This window comes from Pseudopipra pipra, chromosome 12 (assembly GCF_036250125.1).
Source record: "Pseudopipra pipra isolate bDixPip1 chromosome 12, bDixPip1.hap1, whole genome shotgun sequence".
NCBI classification, from domain to species: Eukaryota; Metazoa; Chordata; class Aves; order Passeriformes; family Pipridae; genus Pseudopipra; species Pseudopipra pipra.
The window spans coordinates 17,962,286-17,981,581 of record NC_087560.1 but is presented as its reverse complement, the minus strand read 5'-3'; the positions used below and the strand labels follow the sequence as shown (position 1 = coordinate 17,981,581).

At 43.8% G+C, this 19,296-nt stretch overlaps 1 protein-coding gene across 1 annotated transcript in view; it reads left to right on the top strand.

The window, feature by feature from the left end:
• The window catches only part of ADAMTS17 (ADAM metallopeptidase with thrombospondin type 1 motif 17), a 164,207-nt gene that overhangs the window by 102,806 nt on the left and 42,105 nt on the right, over positions 1 to 19,296 (top strand). The window contains exons 15-17 of the mRNA XM_064669150.1: positions 6,134 to 6,254; positions 13,652 to 13,732; positions 18,492 to 18,649. Of these exons, the coding sequence (XP_064525220.1) occupies positions 6,134 to 6,254; positions 13,652 to 13,732; positions 18,492 to 18,649 (360 nt within the window). The remainder of the gene's footprint in view (positions 1 to 6,133; positions 6,255 to 13,651; positions 13,733 to 18,491; positions 18,650 to 19,296) is intronic.

Below are 19,296 nucleotides of genomic sequence, written 5' to 3'. Positions count from 1 at the left end.
CTTTCTCCAGGGATTTTTCAGCCACAGAAAATCTGTAGCAGGCTGCAGAACAAGAGGAGGGTGAGGGCTCCTCTGGGCTTTGCAGGTTTGCTTTCTCAGTCATTTCAGTCCTGGTGAGACAGGGCAGGGCAGTGCAACCTGCAGCTCACAGTGGCTTTATCTTCTCATATTTCTCTCCCAGTGACAAGTGGCTTTCAGAGAGAGGATTCCCTGAGGGTTTTGTTCTCCCTCAAGACTGTTGTGCGTGTGTTCCATGAGGGAACACTCGTGGAAGCAGAGCCCTTTCTTACCTCTTACAGACCTTCACTCTATGCTGCTGAGGTTGACACAAAACTGAGGCAGCAGCAGAGCTAAAAAAAGTGTCAGATGTGCCAGGGCAGTGGTGTGAGGAGAAGAGCAGCTGCTCAGCTGAGTGTGGTGACACACAGGGCTTTGTGCTGGCTTTTCTCAAAGGAGGATTAGTCTGAGACTCATGATAGCATGAGAACTTTCCAGTGGGGGCTACAGAGTCTACTTGAGGATGTAATCTAAGGTCTCTTTGAAATGAGAGACCTCCTTTTATAGCAGGACTGGGCTGGAGATCAAGGGCAGTCTTTGCTGTGATTTAGCAGTTGAAGAGGTGAAGATGTTTTGGCTCTGTCTGTGGTTTTCTCATTGATATTTTGTCATATCACACCTCCTTTAACTTGCTTGTGAATCCACAATGATAATAAGCCACATACTGGACTGTCCTGGCACAACAACAGTGTTATAGAACTACTTTCTTTCCAAAGTGATTGTCATACAGTGTGAAAGGGGAGCATAAACTGGAAAATGGACAGATTTTCAAAAATAATTTCTGCAAACTGGTTAGGCAGAGTGGCAGCAGAAGGCCTCAGGTGGCAGAGGAGAAATTGGAGTGGTCTACTGGACCTGCTGCTGGCAAACAGTTTTCTACACACTCAGTACCCACTTTTTGCATTTGATTGACACATCCAGTTCTGGCTTTGTCTCCTCACTTGAGTATTTTCCGTGTATTATTCATATTCCTGCACTACAAACTGTGGTACAAGATGTTCCAGACTGGGTAGCTTGTCTCCCTACAACAACTTGGCTTAGCATTGTACTTTGATAAATTATTTAGTGTATGTGCACAAAATCCAGGATTGTCTGAACTACAGAAACCTGTTGTATAATTGCCTTTTTTTTCCATTTCTGGGTCTGTAGCCTTGTAATCTGAGGGCTAAAAAGAGTATCAGGGCTTTTGGTGAGTAAAGTGTAGTGACAAAACCAAGACTTTGTTGATATCTTACTAGTTTTTAAATGTACTTTACAGTGGGGTGTGAAGAAAGTAAAACAAGCTGCTTCCCCTTATTTTTCTTCCATGTTATCCCATGAAAAGCATATAATAGAACAGCAGCAAAGGAGTTCCTGGGATGGGAAAAAGCTTTGTATTATTTGCATGTTCTCTCAGGAACACAGGGGTTTTGACACATAACCTTCAGTCTCTATATGTGAATAAGGGGTTACCAAGAATTATTATTTCTAGAACCCCACAAACTGCTGAGGGATCTAAGCACAGAGTCAATGGTCAGGTGTCACTGGAGATCCAAAGCAGATGAGATAATGCTAATTTAAAATAGGCAGTGTCCAGCTCCTGTTCCAACAGAGCTGCCCTGACTCATGTAAAATCTGAAGGCTTGGGAAGTTACAGGAGGATATTTCCTGAGCTAAATTCTACATGGACTCCAATCCATCACCCAAAATTTGTTGTGGAACAGAAATAGAAGTAACTCAGAGATGAAGTGCCTGATTAGGGACCAGGACTCCTCTCCTGTACAAACCCTCACAGACACTCACAACCCTCCAGAAGGGCAAAAGTGTTTAAAACAGAAAAATAAGAATTCTCTTCCCCTCAGATCTGAATTTCAGTTGTTCCCATATGGACATTCCTGTTTCTTGTGGTCCATCCCTGGAGGTATCAATGGCCATTGGATATTATGGACAAAAAGAATTGGCAGTGTGGGTGAATCTGTCATAACCAGCGTGCTCTGTACATGATTAATTTGTAAAATGGCACATATTGCATCAATATTTATATTTGATCCATTGAGACAGCTAGTTAGTTCAGCATATGGGAAGCATTACAGTTTTGTGAGCCTACAATGTCATTTCTTACACAGGGTGGGTGTATATAACAAAAATAATTGTGTTTATGTAGCAAAACATACTCACACAGGCTGTATCAATTGAGCTCTTGCACAGCCATTGAAAATACAAATAAAAATATCATTAAAAAATAGCCAAGCAATACAGAAAATAGTTCACACAGAAGAATCCAAATGATCTGTATTCAGAAGAGAAGAGGAGTTTTCCTATGCTGGAGCCAGCAATGACTGAAGCTGGAAATACCACCCAACAAGCAGTACTTTCAGATGTTTAATTATAAAAATGAGAAGAAGGGGGAGGGAGAGAAGGAAGGGTGGACTGAGATAGCAGCTTAAAGAGAATTAATTTCAGGCCTTTGGCTCAGCAAATGTGCAGTTACCTGCCAATTTATAGGTCAATGAATAGTTCCAAAATGTGGTGTCAGAGTAGGAGACTGCCTGGGTTGAGGATGGATTGGAAACCTGTGGACACATTTCTGACTCTCCATGCTGAGTTCTTGAACCCTTAAAAGACTTACCTTTATGTTTCTTGTCAGCATTTCCATGTTTTAAAACTGCTTGTTTTCTCACCAGTCCATTCAAAGCTGATGGAACTGAAAGTATCCAGCTCCTGTTGGATGGGCTGGTCCACGGTCTCCTGGATAACTCCTGGGTCAGCAAACAGACAGGATGTTACTTAAAAGGTCTTTCTTTCTTCAGGATGTAAAGCTTCCCCTTTCTGCTTCTCAGTTTGGTAAATCCTCTTACCTTGGTTGGCACTGGACTGTACAGGGAGCAGCACAGAGCAAGTGAGAGATGGTAAAGATCAAACAGCTCCCTTGAGCCATTTGGGTTTTAAGGAATTCTTTCTGCACTATGAAAACTTGACTTTTGAGCAGTGACACTTGGGATTTTTCCCCTTGCATGTGGTTAATTAAGCCCTCACTTTTTGGAAGGCTTTCAGCAGGTTGAGGACAGCTCTGTAGTTCAATGATTGGCAGTCAAACACAAACAGCATCATGTTGGTGAGAAGCTGATGATGGACAGACTCGATAGTTTGGTGAGGCTCCAATTTTTCCACCCAGTGCTGGAATCTCAGAGGCTTTCACACCTTGGAGAAACCTGGAAGTATCTCTCAATTAACAGCCCAAGGAGTGGCAGGTGCTTTCCTCTCAGAAGGGAGTGTTTTGCTCTCCCAGCCCTGTCTCTTTCCCTTGTTTTAAGAGTGACTTTATTTTCCATGTGGAAAGTCCTTGAAGGATCTGATTGACTGAGGTGGTCACTGTAATGTGTTTCTAAATGACTTTACAGCTTTTGGAATCCATTGTCAAATCTTAACCAAAGCTGTTTCATAATATACTGTTATTAAATGTACTGTTATTAAATGCACTTTCAGTTTGGACATGGTTGGAAGGCTTGGGGAGAGGGAAATGGGCTCTAATATTTACGTAGACAACAGTAAAGTGCTTCCAAGGTATTTTTCCCCCATAAAGTATCAAGAATGCACCAATTTTCATCTTGAAGCCAAGAAAGAAAACTGTTATGTTCTCTGAAAGATTTTCCTTTGTAAGAAGCCATTTCCTGGCCCAGATCTGTTGGGGGCTTCAATCCTCAAGCCCTGGATTGGAGAAAATCAGTCCCTGCGAATGGGAGAGATGATGCTGTTGAAGGGAAGGCTGCAAGGGCCATTCCCAGTTCCTTCACTCACAGGGAATTAGGGTGAAGATGAAAGGTAAAAAACAGCAAAGGTTTTGGGAGTTGTATCTGTGAATTCAGTGGATGCTCTTTCCATGCCCTCAGAGAGGGTCTCTCAAGTCCAAGAGTGTCAGTGACCAAGTAGATGTGGGAGGAGAAGGCTTATCTGGTACCCCAGTGTCAGAGGAGGGGGATTCATTCTTCCCAAGGCTTTGCTGGCTTGCACTGGTTCCCATTAGCTGGGAAACTCCAGTGTAAATGCAAAGCATGTGATTGCTAACTCCCCATTCTTCCCCTGCCTCCGTTAGAGCCCTGCAGACTCCTCCTGGAGCACTGGGAATAAGTGCGGTTCAACACTCATTATATTCCCTTTATTCATGTGTGTGCTCACATAGTGCTAATAACAATGCAGCACAATAAAAGATAGCACTAGAGCCTGAAATGAAGCACAGCCTTTCCAGGATCCCAGCAGGGTGGCAGGCAGGCATTTATTTCCAGCTGCCTTTCAGCAGCCCCGTTAATAAATCATCCCAATTTTCCTGGAAGGAGAACTGCTGGGACATCCTTCTGTTCTGGGGGCAGAATCACATTCAATATCCCAAAATTATTTGTTGGACAAGGGTGTGAAGTTAAGACTTGAGAATTGCAACTGCCAGGAACTCCATGCTCTTCTTCTTACCTTTTTCAACTCCCCTTTACGGAGTTTTTTTTCCCTGAAGTTCTTTGCACCCCCGTACGTGCAGTGCTGGTTAATGAGCAGCATTTCCCTGCTCTGTGTTTGGGATGATCAGCCTTTCTCAGCATGTGTCTGCCTCTAATGATTTACCCAGACAAACTGCCTCAGCACACGTCTGAGCACTGGCAGCCTTTGATCCCTGAGCACATCTGGACTCAGGCAGTGGCCAGTGTCTCCTGAAACAAGCGGAATGTTGGAGTTCAGCTCCAAATTACTTTGCTTACACGCAGACAGGCTCAGATAAACAGCCCAAGTCCTCTTAATATTTCCCTGCTTTACCCTATTTTTCAAAATGTTTGTTGTTTTGATCGTTCCCTAAGATATCTCTCCAACTTTCCCCTGGCTTCATTATAGCAAGGCAAAGAAGGGAGAGACCCAACAGCCTTATTCAAATAAGTCTTATTAGTGACAGTCCTGCTAATTCATTTGCCAAGAAACTGTTTATCTGCACAGAATAAAACTTTAACTCATTTTTAATACTGCAGTTGCTGCTAATAATTTGCATAATGACAACTCTTATTTCAGGAGAAATTTATGAATAAAGAGGGAATTGCTGATTCTTTAGAGGGTCTTACATGGACAGAATACAATTTATGTAGATTAATGACAGTAAGTCTTGTCAACATCAAGATCTATGGATGTGGAATGTTCACCATCGTAACCTGCAAATGCTTTGTGAATAAGGAATATTATGGTGATAATCCTGATAGGTACAGGGAGAATACTGTGACTATTCTAGGAATTCCCATCTGTGGAAGCAAAACTTCAGGTTTTTATTGGAAGAAGTTTAGGTAGGTGTACAAAATGATGAAAATACCATTTAAAGTGAAGTGAAATTGTTAGAATTTATTATTTGTTTTACAATCAAATGTCTATGCTTAATACAGTGCAAGCACATGGAAAATTTCATAATTGTGTAAGCAATTTTATGGTATGAATTGGCCAAATATGAACCTGACCCGCTTCCATTAAACTGCTCTTGCACTGCAGGTATTTTGAGCCATCTGATTAATGAGCTCTTTTTTCAGGTATTGCAGAAGTGTAAAGAGAACTGAATGTTACCTTTCCTGTTAAGATCCCCATCCAAAACAGAGCTCATTCAGTGGAATTGTAATTACTCTGCATTTTTGTGCATTGAAGGGCTATGACCAGGATTTTTATTACTTGGGTTAATTCTCATTTGAGGAGATCACATTTTTCTCTTCTCTCTGTGGTCCATTTCTCTGGGATGTCTTTGAGCTCCTCAGATGGAAATTGCTTTACAAACTTGAAACTGTTGAGTTTGAAGGAAGTTAGAGTGGGATAGTATGAAATCTGTGATGATACCTGGAATAACTAGTGTTTGTGAGACTCTCTCCAGTTAAATCTAAATCAAAGTTCCTGCTCTGAGTGTTAGAGGAGGGAGCTGCTGAATAACCAACTCACCACCGTTCCAGCTGAGTGCTCCCCTGACTCACAGTGTTTCCTTCCCATTCAGGCTTTCAGTCAGATGTCAATCTTAGTCTTGACCCCGGTGTTTAGATCTGCTCTAACCTTGCAAACAAAATAACGGGGACCCTCTGGTTGTTGTCCCCAGAAAATCGGCTGCGATGGAATCATTGGCTCGGCTGCCAAGGAGGATCGCTGTGGAATCTGCAGTGGGGATGGGAAAACCTGCAAGGTGGTGAAAGGAGACTTCAACCACACCAAGGGGATGGGTGAGTAAACCCCCAGAGGGGAGTTAGAGTGGTAGTAACAGCTCTTCTTGGGTAGCATTGGACTCATCTGCTCTGGTGAACACACAACAAACACAACCCAAAACCCAGCTCACTTCAAATGTGATGCCCTGCCTGCTTCTTATTCACACACCAGGCATTGCCTCTGTCTGAAATTCAGGATGAAGTTGTGTTTCTCATTTTCAATGCTACTGGTGCTGATGATTTTAAGTAAGAGACAAAATCACAGTGTCTTCTCCAGTGGGAGGGAGGTTGGATTTCAGCACCGTCTTGGAGCTCTTTGGGAGCTCAGAATGATGCATGTTGCATGTTGTACATGATTCATGTTATAATCAGGATATCTCAGCTAAAGGAAAGAGCACTCCCCTCTGAATGTTTTTACTGATTCCCTGCCAGCAATAGTATCCAGTATAGGATACAGGAGCTTCCACTTGGAGTTAAGACATTTCCCTCTCTTGTTAAACATTAATGTATGTACAGCTTGGTGTTTGAATTAGTCTTTGTTCCAGGGTTTCTCTATTGCACTTCTGAGAAGCCTGTTATCACACATCCCTAATCAGCCAAAGGCAGGGAAAGCCACCTTCAGAACTTGCAAGCTGCTCCAAGAGGAGGGAATTTTCCAGAAAAAAAATTATTTCACATTCAGTAGATACAGAATTGCCACTTTCAACACGTGCTACTCGAGGACTAAGTTCCACAAAGCACATAAAGATCCTCTTTAAACACACACTCAATTCTGTTTGGTCACCAAAGCAGCACCAGTGCTCAGCAGCTTCCTTTAATTGAGGTTTCAGCACTGAGGTCTGAGGCTCTGATTTGTTTATTGACCTCTTCCTCTGCATCCTCCTCCTCCTCATTACCTCTGGAGCCAGCTGGGATCTGGCTCCTCCTCTGAGCTGCAGGTAGGATTTCCCCCTGCACCACATCTCTCTGGAGCCTATTTGTGCTGTGGCATTGCTTGGCCAGCCTGTTGAATGGCTTCCATTAGTGCCTTTGACTCTTTTGTCCCAGTATTTTCCACCTACTTATGTCAAGGCATTTACATTTGATACAAATGGTGGGAAAATTTTCATGTTTCTATTGAAAAAAAAAAGCTATTCTCCATTTCTGTAGCAGACTGTAGAGCTTTCATGAACTTCTTACATGCTCCTGAAGAGAAACTATCTTTTATCTTTCCCAATGAGTCCACAAAACATCTTGTGCAGATAACTGAGAAATTTCTGGGTCACTGCCAGGAGGTTGCTCCCGTTTCCAGCTCGACAGGCTGCTCCAGGGTGGTGACTTTACAAGGCTGTTGGAACAGAACAGTTTGAGCCTTAACTGGCTGCCAGGACACTGCAGGAGCTTTCACCCCCAGAGCCCTGGAGCCCAGTCAGAAGGGATTCCTGACTGGCTCAGGGATAGTGTTCAGGCATTTGGATTCTTTGCTGATCATCTCAGAATCAAAAACCTTTCAAAATGTTGCTTTGTCAGTGCAATGTTTCCACCTTTACCCATCTCACGTTATCTAGAAGATAATTAGGTTTCTTGCCATTATAATCTCATAAACATTTATTAGATATTTTGATTATTTTTTTTTTAGTTTAATTTGAAAGATAGTTAAATTTAATGTTTACTCCCATCAGTTTCTATTCACACACTGCTGTTTTGCAGAATCAGGTCCTCAGGTGAACTCACTGAATCTCATGCAGTAGGCAGAGCTCCAGGGCTGGGTCTGGGGTATCACAAGTGAACACAAGGTTATTTAAGAAAAAATTGCCTTTTTTCTTTAAATTGACAGTTAAGCAAATATATGCAAACATTTGACAGAAGCTGGGGCAAAGGAGGACCCACAATATTCTGTGGTAACAGATCCAAGGTTGGATGTGTAAATGATTGCAAATCCCCACGAACCTGCTGCGATCCAAGTCAAGGCCAACACCCCAATTTAAGATTTCAGAAGAGAACAGACCTCAAGCATCAGGACAGTGGTTGTTCTGGATGGTACCTGTTCAGGGAATTGCAGCTGCAGCCCCTGGGCCAGATGCTCAGCAGCTCTGCAGGGTTGGTCCCTCTGTGCCCTGGGGTTGCAAATGATGTTGTGGAGCCCTGTGACCTGAACATAACCCCTGCCAACCCCTTTCTGTTTCTCAGTAACCAATAGTCATTGTAAGAAGGTTTCCACATGTGTGATGGCAAAGGCAAAGGCTGTTCCCAAGTGTTTCTCGTGTAAGATACTTGAATGCTGTTTGCAGTGTCAGTGGGTGTTGGTGACATCCTTTGGTGTTGGTTCTTTGTCTTCTTTTGGTTGGATTAGTTGGGGAAATTTGGTATCAAAAGCCATGGATAAACTTCAAGCCCTTTTACTGTTTCACTTGCTTTGTCAGAGATACAAAGTACAGACCCTTTTCTTCTAGAGAACCTGCATGAAAGAAAGCCAAATTTTCATTAACCCAGCAAAAAGAACCAGGCCTATTTATTCTTTTCCTGACTTTAATGTCCCAGAGGTTCTGACACCCTGGTGGGAGATGATATTGGAATGTTCAAAGTCCCTCATAGGAGGTCCAACAGTTCAGATCTTACCACCTGTGATCCAGGGTGATCCAACTGGAAATGGATTCCCTTTTTCTGTTGGAGAGGGGGTCAAAAGCCTTTATTTATGATGCTGAACATCACATACACTTGTGTGCAGCTGGCTGTCCTCACCAGCCCAGCTCAATGCACTGTTTAGACTGAGGTTTCCTTTTGACTGGCAGCTTGCCCTGTACCTATTTCTGTGACATAATTTTTCAAAAACAAACACAGAGTTGTTCTAAAGTCCATCTCTGTCACCCTGCCACTGTTCAGGGCACCTAGAAATGAAGGACAGCTCTTTGACTTGTGTCTGTTGAGGAGCTGATTCATCTTCTGCCTTGGCTGCTCAGAGACCTGCATCTCTCTCTTCATTTTTCTCAGCCACATCAAGATTTTCGTTTGCTTATGATTCAAAAGAAGTACCACAGATATTTGGATTTATTTTTTTTTTTAATGGCAGAACTTAATAAGGTGAGATATGCCCATTGTAATTTTGGGAAAGATGGAGTACATCTTTCCTGGCAATTTTTCTTTTTAAGATAGTGGAAAAGCAGGCTTTTTATTTTATATGCTGCTTGTCCAGCACTTACTTGAAAGAAATTTGAATAGGAGTGCTGGCTACAAGCATCTTTAGCCCACACAAAAAAAGTCTTTTTTTATCAATAGGGTTTGCATCTAAATGATGAGAAAATAGAGCCCTAGGGCTAACTCTGAGGGTTATAGGTTTATATATCAACTTATAAGGGTTTCAGCAGCACATGCAAGTTAGAAATCCCAGCAACCAACTTCACAGCAATAGTAGGAGGCTTTGAAATCTATCCATGGCTCTCCAGTGAAATTGTTTCCTTCCAAACGAGCTGTCCCATGGCTGGAAGTGTTCAGGTGCCGAGGGAGGATTTGTTCTCAAGCTGACAGCAAGTGAGAATCATCACAACTGTTCAGACAACAGAGACCTAATTCTCACTCCATTGCAACAAATAGCACTGAGCAAAAGGTGCAAGGTGGGAAGAGTCATGGAGACTGACATGCCCAGCTGATGCTTATCCCTAAAATATTCCCGAAGATGTGCTGGTCATGGTTGGAAGGGAGGCAGGGCAGCCTGATTTCCTTGGCTTCTGCCCCGAGATCTTTGTTCAAAGCACTTTTTCTGGAAAGTTTAGTGATGGGATGAGCACTGTTGACTTTCTCACACCTGATTTTGGTGTGTACAGGGATAGGATGTGAAGGTGCAGTAGCCAGAGATTGGGACTTCCAGCCATGGGATACTTTTTCCTTTACCTCAGAGTCTGTCTTTCATTGCAGTGTGGACCAGAAGAACAGTTTTGTAGCAGATCAGTGACATTCTGAAGTTCACACTAAATTTCTGTTCTTTCTGGGAGTAATAACAATGGCTAACAATGGATTTTTCTGTGGGCTGCTTTCCTCTCGCAAATCTCTCCAACATTTAAATGAAGATACAGTAGCCACTGTTCACATATTAATCTCCTTGATGACAAAGCCACCTCTTTGTTCTGGTGTCTCTCCTAATATGAGTTACACCATATAATTTGTATCTAGGATTTGCTTCAATCACAGTCTTACATTCCTGAGACACTGATGTAATGCAGATTATCCAGAAAGATTGGTGTGTGCCAAAGTAACTGTTCCCAAGGTGGAGTATACTGCATACAGCACTATAAATTATCAAATAATGAAGTTCTCCTGTTGTATTTTCAAAGCTTCATCTTAACAGGCTGATTTATGGGTGAAATTACTAAAAATACTGCCTGATAGTTGCCAAATCTCGTCAGTCTTTAACCAGTTCCTCATTTAAAGCAGAGCTTTAAGCCCAACCTTGCAAACCCCTGCCTTGCAGACAGTCATCCTCAGACCTGACAGAGCTTTGAGAGTCCTTGGCTTGGGGCCAACTCTGAGACTTTTTTTGGTCTTTCTAGCTGACACTTGATAATCTTTCTGGCAATTTGCAGTTACAGTTTGCTTAATAAAATGTGCCTGGAAAACACTGGAGGTGTTTTCCAGGTGCAGTTATCTCAAAGATCAGGAATCTGTGACCAGAAGCCTCACACCAGCTCCCAGGACCGGAGTGGAGGGGTGGTAGTGACCCAAGTGTGTTCCTGTGGCAGATTTGCATGGATGATATTTAGTCTGTTTGCAGTAGGATTTGACCACTAACTCACACAGTATTGCTGGAGGCAATGAATGAGAGTGTTAAGATGCTCCCAGTGGGGACATGCCCAAGAGTTCTGCTTCACCTCTGAAAGGGTTGGATCATACAGCTGCAAAGCAGTTTGCAGTTCTCTAAGAGGAGAGGGAAGGTCAGCAGGCAGGTTTGTGCCACGTGGTCTCAGTGAGTTAACACAATATGCTTCTTCTTGTTCAGGAGCTGTGAATACAACCCCCCAAAGCCATCAATCAGGATTAGAAATTACATGAGGAGAAAAATCTGGTATAAGACCAAACTAAACAGTCCCCAGAACTAATACACTATTAATAGCACACACTTCACTCTTTACTATTGTAAAAAGTAACATGAAAATCAACTTTTCCACGTGGTGTTTCTCTCATGGCACAGTGATGAAATGAGAGTGTATTTATGGCTCGAGCTGAGCCTGCAGCACAGCTCCACTGCTCACTCACCTCTGCAGTGTGACACACTCCTGGCTGCTGCTGGGTCAGGGGATGGATCCAAAGTTCACTAAGTTAGTGACTGGCTTCCACTAAATTCACAGTAACTTTGTCTCCAACCCCTTCATGATTTAGCTCTGGGCGTTTGTATCTGGCATGTGGCTTAAAAAATAAATAAGTAAATAAATAGTCCCCCAGTAGGTACATTAAATTACCTGAAACTTGGGCATGTTCCAAACTGGTTTGCTAAGAGGGGTGTTCAGATGTGTCTCAGGGGCTGCTCCCTTTTGACAGACTGTCCCTGGTCACACCTTTGCTGTGTGCTCATGTCTGGTGGTGCAGGTGCATGGGGTGCAGTGGGGATGTTTGATATCTGAAACACTCAGGTTTCACTGTAACTTGGTATCTCAGCTGTTGAAAAACCAACTCCTGGCAATGTCTAGAATAAAACCCAACATCTGTTTGCTTTGATTTCATAGCAGATTTCGGTATTACCTTTAAAAAATTGACCCTGGAAGTAATGATTTTTCCTGGTGAATCCCAGTGTGTAACAGGAGCTGGGAGAGCCACTGCTCTGGCTTCTGTGCACAGACAAGGTTTGCAGCTCTGCTGCCCCTCTCTCTGGTTTTCCTGCAAGGGATGACTGGCTGTTCCTGAGATATCCTGAGTCAAGGGAGAAGTAAGTAAGGAGGAACAAGTGCAAAGAGAACTAAGCTGAAGGGTGAGATGAAAGTGTCATTCAGATACAACAAGAGGGAGTGTGTCTTTCCCAAGTCATCTGCCCAATGCACCTGATGAAACCCAAGAACTCAAGCCTTATTCAGGAAGTGAATATTCAGGAAGTGAATCCACAGCCTGAGACCCAAAATCCTCATCTGTCTCACTCCATGTCACAATGGTGAGAGAATCACTTACTCCTGACATGCATAAGGCTGTCACCATCCTTTGAGACCCCCCTGTATCAGCACAGCAGAAGCACAGCCCTTCAGCTGCACTTACATCCCTAAAATAGCTCCCCAAACACTGCTGAATGTAGAGGAGTCACTGCTCTTCATGCCAGCATTTCTCTAACCCATGGCTCTGAACTTCCCACAATTCCCATAAAGGCATCACTGACACAGAACAGTTTCACAGAGCCCTTTAAAGCAGAAAAGGGGATGAGGGAACATACAGAATAAGCTGCTTAACATCTAAAAGAAAGGGGACAGCAATAACCCCCAAAAGGTGCCAAGTGATACACTGCAAAGTAAACTGGGTGGCCAATTAGAAGGAATCAAGTCATGGTTGTGATGAGATTAGTGTCATTTACAGAGGACTGATTCAAAATCCAATGAAGCCAATGGAAAAACTCTGCCTGGCTCCCAGACCTTTGAAATGGGCTCTGTGTTCCTCTGCTTTGTAGTTTAAAGGCACCACTTCCACCCCATGGAACAAGCCTGTAACTCCACGTCTTTTAGCATGGGAAAATAGGCTACATTTCCTTGTAGCTCCTAATTATTCTTACAGTTATTCTGTTAGTCAGAGTTGCTGTTAGAAAAATTGTTTAGAGGTGAGCAGTGATCAGTCCTTGGAAACCTTCAGCTCTGTTGTTGCATTAAATTTAAGCTGTTGAATTCCATTCAGCAACCTGATACCAAGGAGACCATTGCCATTGTATCCTCCAGAATTTTTATATGAAGCTGAAATGTGATAACAATTTTTCCCCCATCTGTTCCACTAATTCTCACTGTTTAGTTTTAGTGTCATGAAAATGTTTTGTGGAAGTGAGTCCTTCCTGACACTGACCACAACCTTGACTAGGGTTGGGGTTTTTTTTGAGGAGAAAACAGGAGCATCTGTTGGAAACTTCATTTCAAAGGTCTGTTCTGTGTAGTGTTGCTCCTGACAGTGACATTTCACAGTGTCCTTGTGCATCCCTGCAGGAAAACCAGGGTGATTCAGAGGGTGCAGATCAAATCAGGCCCAACACAAGCCTGGAGTCACAACTGAGCAGCACTCGTGGGTTTCTCTCCCTCTTCTCGGGCTGAATTGTGAGTCAGGACCATGCATGTCATGGCACTGAAACTTGGCTGCCAGCTCAGGGATCCCATTTGCAATGTTTCTCACTCAGTCCCCAAGCCTGGAGTTGAGTTTTCCACAGGGAGATATGGAATGGCTGCTGCCTCTGCCCTGCTCTCACTCCTCTCTCCTCTGTCCCACAGGTTACATCGAAGCTGCCGTGATCCCTGCGGGTGCCCGGCGCATCAGAGTGGTTGAGGATAAACCTGCTCACAGTTTTCTGGGTAAAAAGACAAAAGAAAAAAGAATGTTTAGATTCAAGCTCAGCTCTGTTTTCTGTTAAAATGACCCTTCTCTAACTGCCCTGTAAGAGGATAGGTTTGTTGCTGCCAGGGAAGCATCTGTTGATTTCATTCTTGTTGCAGTCTCTGCTTTTGTGGCTTGGTTTCATGATGTTTGCTTGATGTGATAGTTTGTGACACTTACAGGCCCTGTGCAACCTGAAAGGGCCAGAGAATACTTTTATATATAGACAGAAGAGTTCCTGAACAGAACTTGGCAGTGGGTTGGACACGGCTGCCAGGAGCACACAGCACTTTGGGAGGGAGCAGGGAAGAGAACAGTGTGTTTGGAGAAAGAAATGGCAGAGACACAGATAGGAAGGCACCCAGCTCAGGCTGAAGCAGAGGCAGGACAGGGCAGATGATATCCCTCAATAAAGTGACCATGAGGTTGCCTGTGCCAGTTCCTGCAGCAGCAGTTGTTCACTTGATGCTGTACCCAAAACCTGATCCTGCACTCTGAGATGGGCTGACTCTTCTCCACTTAGCTCTGTTTTCTCAGGCCAAACAATTTGTTTAATCCTCTTCTCATTTCTACTTCTGTATTCCTTTTGAGGGGAACAAGCTTCCTCTCCTCCTTTTCCTATTGGAAACAAAGAATTAGACATGGCTGTGAGGCTGAGATTTGCACGTGAGGTTGTTGTAGGGCAGTCTGTCAACAAATTTGTTGTTCAGTTACTAATTTCTTAGATTAAAGATTAGAAAGGCATTTGTAAAATGCATCCAGTCAGCTACACTGAACATCTGGTCTTCTGCCTCTTCTCTCCAATGTTTGGGGTGTTCCTTTTTTGTGTCATTACTGTGCAATAGATGAAGGGCTTTATCTCCCATCTACTTCTAGGGAGAGCAAGTCACAGAAATGCTGATGCCCCACGGCCCCAAATTCACACTGGGAGCCTGTGGCAGAGCAAGAAGTTCAAGGAAAATTGGCCAAGATCCAGAAAAACACCCAGCACATTGAAGTGTCCTTTGCACACTCAGAGCTCCATGGCCATGGAGTTGCTTCCAGAGATATCTCAAGTCTGTGGTAGGAACTCTGAGAGGATTACGAAGCTTGTCACTCTGAAGGGGATTCAGTAGCAAAACTCAGCCTAGGACCCTTGGGTTCTGATTTCCACAACTCTTGCTTATAATGCTCCATCCCCACAGCCAAAAGGAGATGTTACTGTCCATCACTGGGATACAGGATGACACTGAAAACATTTACATAGTGACTGTATCTTAGGATTTCAGGTCTACTGCCATTGACTTTCCATCTTAAGATGCTTCCAAACTTGGCGATATCACTGGCAAAGATGCTTTTGTTCCCTGTCTTTCACTCCAGATTCAGGGGGGGAAAAGAGGGCAAATCATGTCACTGAGCTGCCCCTGGGTCCAAACCATTGCCATTTGTGCCACGTACCACTCCTCTGGTATTTCCACCAGTGCTGTAGCCAGGCTGCTGGGAGGGGATTACGCCTACACGTAACATGTTTGACATAGCAAAGCTTGGTGGAACAATGAGAGCCAGTGTTTCCTTGGGTTTTGCAAATGCTCTGCCTTCTGGAAACCAGCCTTTTTGTTTGTCTTGGTGGGGTTTGCACAGGGTATTTGTCCGGGGTTTGGGCTTTGGCAGATAGTGGAGTTCAAAGTCTTACGTGCAGTGACTGCCCTTCACTGGGACAACGTAACCTTGACTAAAGCAGATGTTTCCCCACTGGGTGGTGAAGATTAGGATTGTGTATATTTGAGAGCAGGACTTGGCCCTGTGTGCATCACATAAAGACAGATAAAAATCTGGCTATTTTAAAGCTTCTGAGTGCTTTTAGCTCTTTGGTTCGTGGTCAGGAGCCAGGAGAACCTCTCTAAGCTTTCCAGGGTTTTCTCTTTCAAGGGACACTGGACACAAAGAGAAGATACCCAATGTCTTGCTAAACTAAGGTGAAGAATAGCAGTAATGGGGTTCCAGTAGGACAATAAAGATGACCAAGAAAACAAAATCTCATCACTCTGATAAGTCTCTTGAATACAGGTCTGTGTATGGAAGAATTTTCTATTTCAATAACACTGACGAAGCTGAGTCCAATCAGGTCCTATTTCTACTCAGAACCGGGTACAGCACTTTGGAAAGGAGCCCAGCATAATTTGGAATCATTATTCCATGTGCTGGGAGCAGTGCCTGAAGAATTTCCCTCCACCTCCAGGCAACCCACGCTGGCTGCCTTGGCTGGCTGCAACACTGAAAAACCACCTTGAACAGGAAATGCCTGGGCAGTTTGTGTCCACAGGCTGGGAAGCAAGCTGGAGAGACCCAAGGTGGATATAAAGATCTGACTGGATGCCAGCTTTAGAAATAGATGGGTCAGTTCCTGTCTTCCGGCCAACAAGAAAAACAGAAGTTACAGGTTGTTGCTGGGGTTCCTATTCCTTCTGCTCTTCTGCTGCACAGCTTTGAGTTTAGTTCTGTCACCTCTGGGGCTGGGCAGAGCCAGGCAATAGTTGTGTGTGACAAAAGCCACTGGAGAAAAAGGAAGTTCTTTGTGTCTTAAGGTACATGGAGGTTTTACAGCTGCAACATTATCTCTACTGATGGGGCGCTTGGTACAATGAAGGCAAACAGTGGTGAAAACACTTTGGCCCAGATGCTCTGCTGAGCCTCCAGTAGAATTCCTGCAGTCCTCAATTTGGGAACAGGTCTGTTTCCAAACTCTCCATCTCCTCAGTGACTGAGGGAGCGGTGCCTGCAACAATCAAAATCAAACCTTACCCAGAAAATAGGTTCACGAAGATTAAACGTTTCGGTTTTCATCAGGAATCTGTCTTCCTTTGATGGGGAGCTGGAACCAAAGCATGGTTTTACTCATTCAGTTTTGAGCATGTGCTGGGATATCTTTGCTAGTCAGCCATGGAAATAGCTTTATCTCATCCCCAGCTTTGATTAGTCATGTCCACAGCTCCTCGAGGCGGCCTGATGGCCGCTTTGATCTGCCTGGAAGCCACTAGGCTTTGGCAGAGGGAAGCAATCCTGCTTCAGAATTTTGTCTGAAGCTTGCAGAAGGTACTTTGTAGATGGAGGAACAAAGCAGGAGGAGAAGGGAGGTGCAGACAGAGTTCTATTGCTGTAGCATGCAAATACCAGGACACCATCATACCCCCAGGCTGTGTGCCAAAGAGAACTTTCCTCAGAAAAGAACGTTCTCCCACGTACATCCCACTTCTCCCGGGGAAACCACACCTGCAGTTTCCCTTCACCCTGATTTTGGAGCCTCTCATGGGACCATGAGAGCTGTCAGGAAGCTTGTGTGCAGCAGGACACAAAGGTATTCCACCTTTTTCCAGTAGCTCCCCAGGGTACAGGTCCTCAAAACGGCACATGCAGAGAACATTGTGACCTTCACTTGCTCCAGGCTCCCCCAGAGCTCAGACACTACGAATTATATGTATATGCTCAGCACACCTAGGAGGGTTTGCTGGCTGTGGAGGCTTGATCCAAAGAGATGACAGTGGCAGATTCCCTGTTGGCTTCCAAAGGCTTTAAGCAGCTCCTCTTACCTCCTTGCATCACACTCAGTTAAGTGAAGGCCAAGGTTGTGTTCTGGGCTGGAAGAGAATAAAACAGGCGTGAAATGCTGGAGGTTAAAAAAACACCTTGTTAAAGGCTTAGCCAAAGGACACAGTGAACCTTGAACTAGGGAAGCCCAGTAACACAGGGGATATTCTGTCTGTCTGCTGTCAGGGCACATTTGAGCACGGTCATGGATCTCCACAAAGGGGCCTGGCACTTTCTGCTGGAACAGGAGCTGCCAATTTTCTCTTCCCTCAGTGCATCACAGCCCCTCTGGATAACTGTGCTTCCGTTCCAATGGAGAAAACACATCAATCCCTAAATCAGCTTGCACTGATGAGTCAGCAGGAATGGGATGTCCTTGTGGCTGGAGTTGTCTTTGAGTGCTTGAAGGATGTCCGTGATCCTGATGCAATAGTTATGCTGGAAGAAAGGACATATTACTAAAGATACTCCAAGTGTCTTTTCTTCTCAATACTCATTTTCCTTCAGCAATAGAGCTTTCCGTGTTGGCCTTACTGATGCTTAGAGGCACTGCCTGGCAGGATGGATGTGATCCCACAGCACCTGACCTTGTGCATGTGTTTCCAGCTCATGGACTCTGAAAAGGGGGTGGCCAAGTTCACCTTCTGTCCACTGACCAGCCTCTGCTTTGTAACCTGGCTTTTCTTTACATCTTTGACAGTTAAATGTTCACATGTTCACTGTTTGAATTACGGAGCACACACAAACTCAGGATCACTTGTATTTTGCACTTGCAAATCTTGTATCAGCACGGAGATTTGACTGATCTGTTTCTCAAGGAAAGTTTAGGAAAATATGGTCTCAAAAGCCGGAAACTAAAAAAAAAAAAAAATAATTCTGCTTGGGAACTAAATTGCAGAGTTGTCTTGTTGCATTTGGAAGGAGAGTTTAGAGATAAGTGGTCTATGAATTCTATGTTAATGCTTGAAACACCTTCATCAACCGAAATACAGAATATATCCAAGTTAGACACATTGAGTCACCTAAAAGTGTATTTTGTTTTAATTTAAACTCAGATCTGTTACGCAGTTACTGCATCCTGTGCTCCAGGTAGCCTCAGACAAAGACTCAGTAGCCTGTGTTGCAATTACAAATTTGCTTGCCTTTCATTCCATGGTGTTTGGTTCATTCCAGCTCTAAAAGATTCCAGTAAGAGATCCATTAACAGCGACTGGAAAATTGAGCTTCCCGGTGAGTTTCAGATCGCAGGCACTACTGTCCGGTACGTGCGGAGGGGTCTGTGGGAGAAAATCTCTGCCAAAGGACCAACTAAAATACCACTGCACTTGATGGTAACTTTATATCCTTTGTTTGTGTTTCTTAAATGATGCAACGTAAAGGGTTTATGTCCTTGCTGAAAGTTAAATTTTGATTGTTTGCTCCCTCACCACAGTGTTTTCAAGGTATGCTGTAGTGCCCCTCTTTTTTGTTGCAAAGGCTGGAGAATCCCAGCTCCCTACTTCAAAATAAGTGATGCTCTGTCCTGGGAGAACATTCAGTGCCCCAGTAAACTCATGTCCAGTGCAGGATACCCCTGTAATGTGTCACACTATGTGACACATCCATTCCAGAGGATGTAGGTTCCCAGAGACCTTTTTTATTTCATGGACATGCCTGATCACACACATAAAAGGATATTTGCTGAAATACCTTCTCATCTTATGCCAGAATATATTCTGTGTTTTAATGCACTGTTCTCTAACAGAAGACATGCATATTTAGCATGTGCAGATGATACATGTGAATTCGAATCTAAGTAGTGACTTAATTACACACAGAAATGTTCCTTGTTTTCTTTATATTGTTTTTTCAGTTGTATGTAATTTAAGGTGTTTTTTGAAAGTTTTCCCTAATGTTCAACATAGTCCTTCTGTTAACGCTGTCATTTTATAAACACCCTCATGGCTGCTGTACGAGAACAGGAGTGAGAAGTCCACAG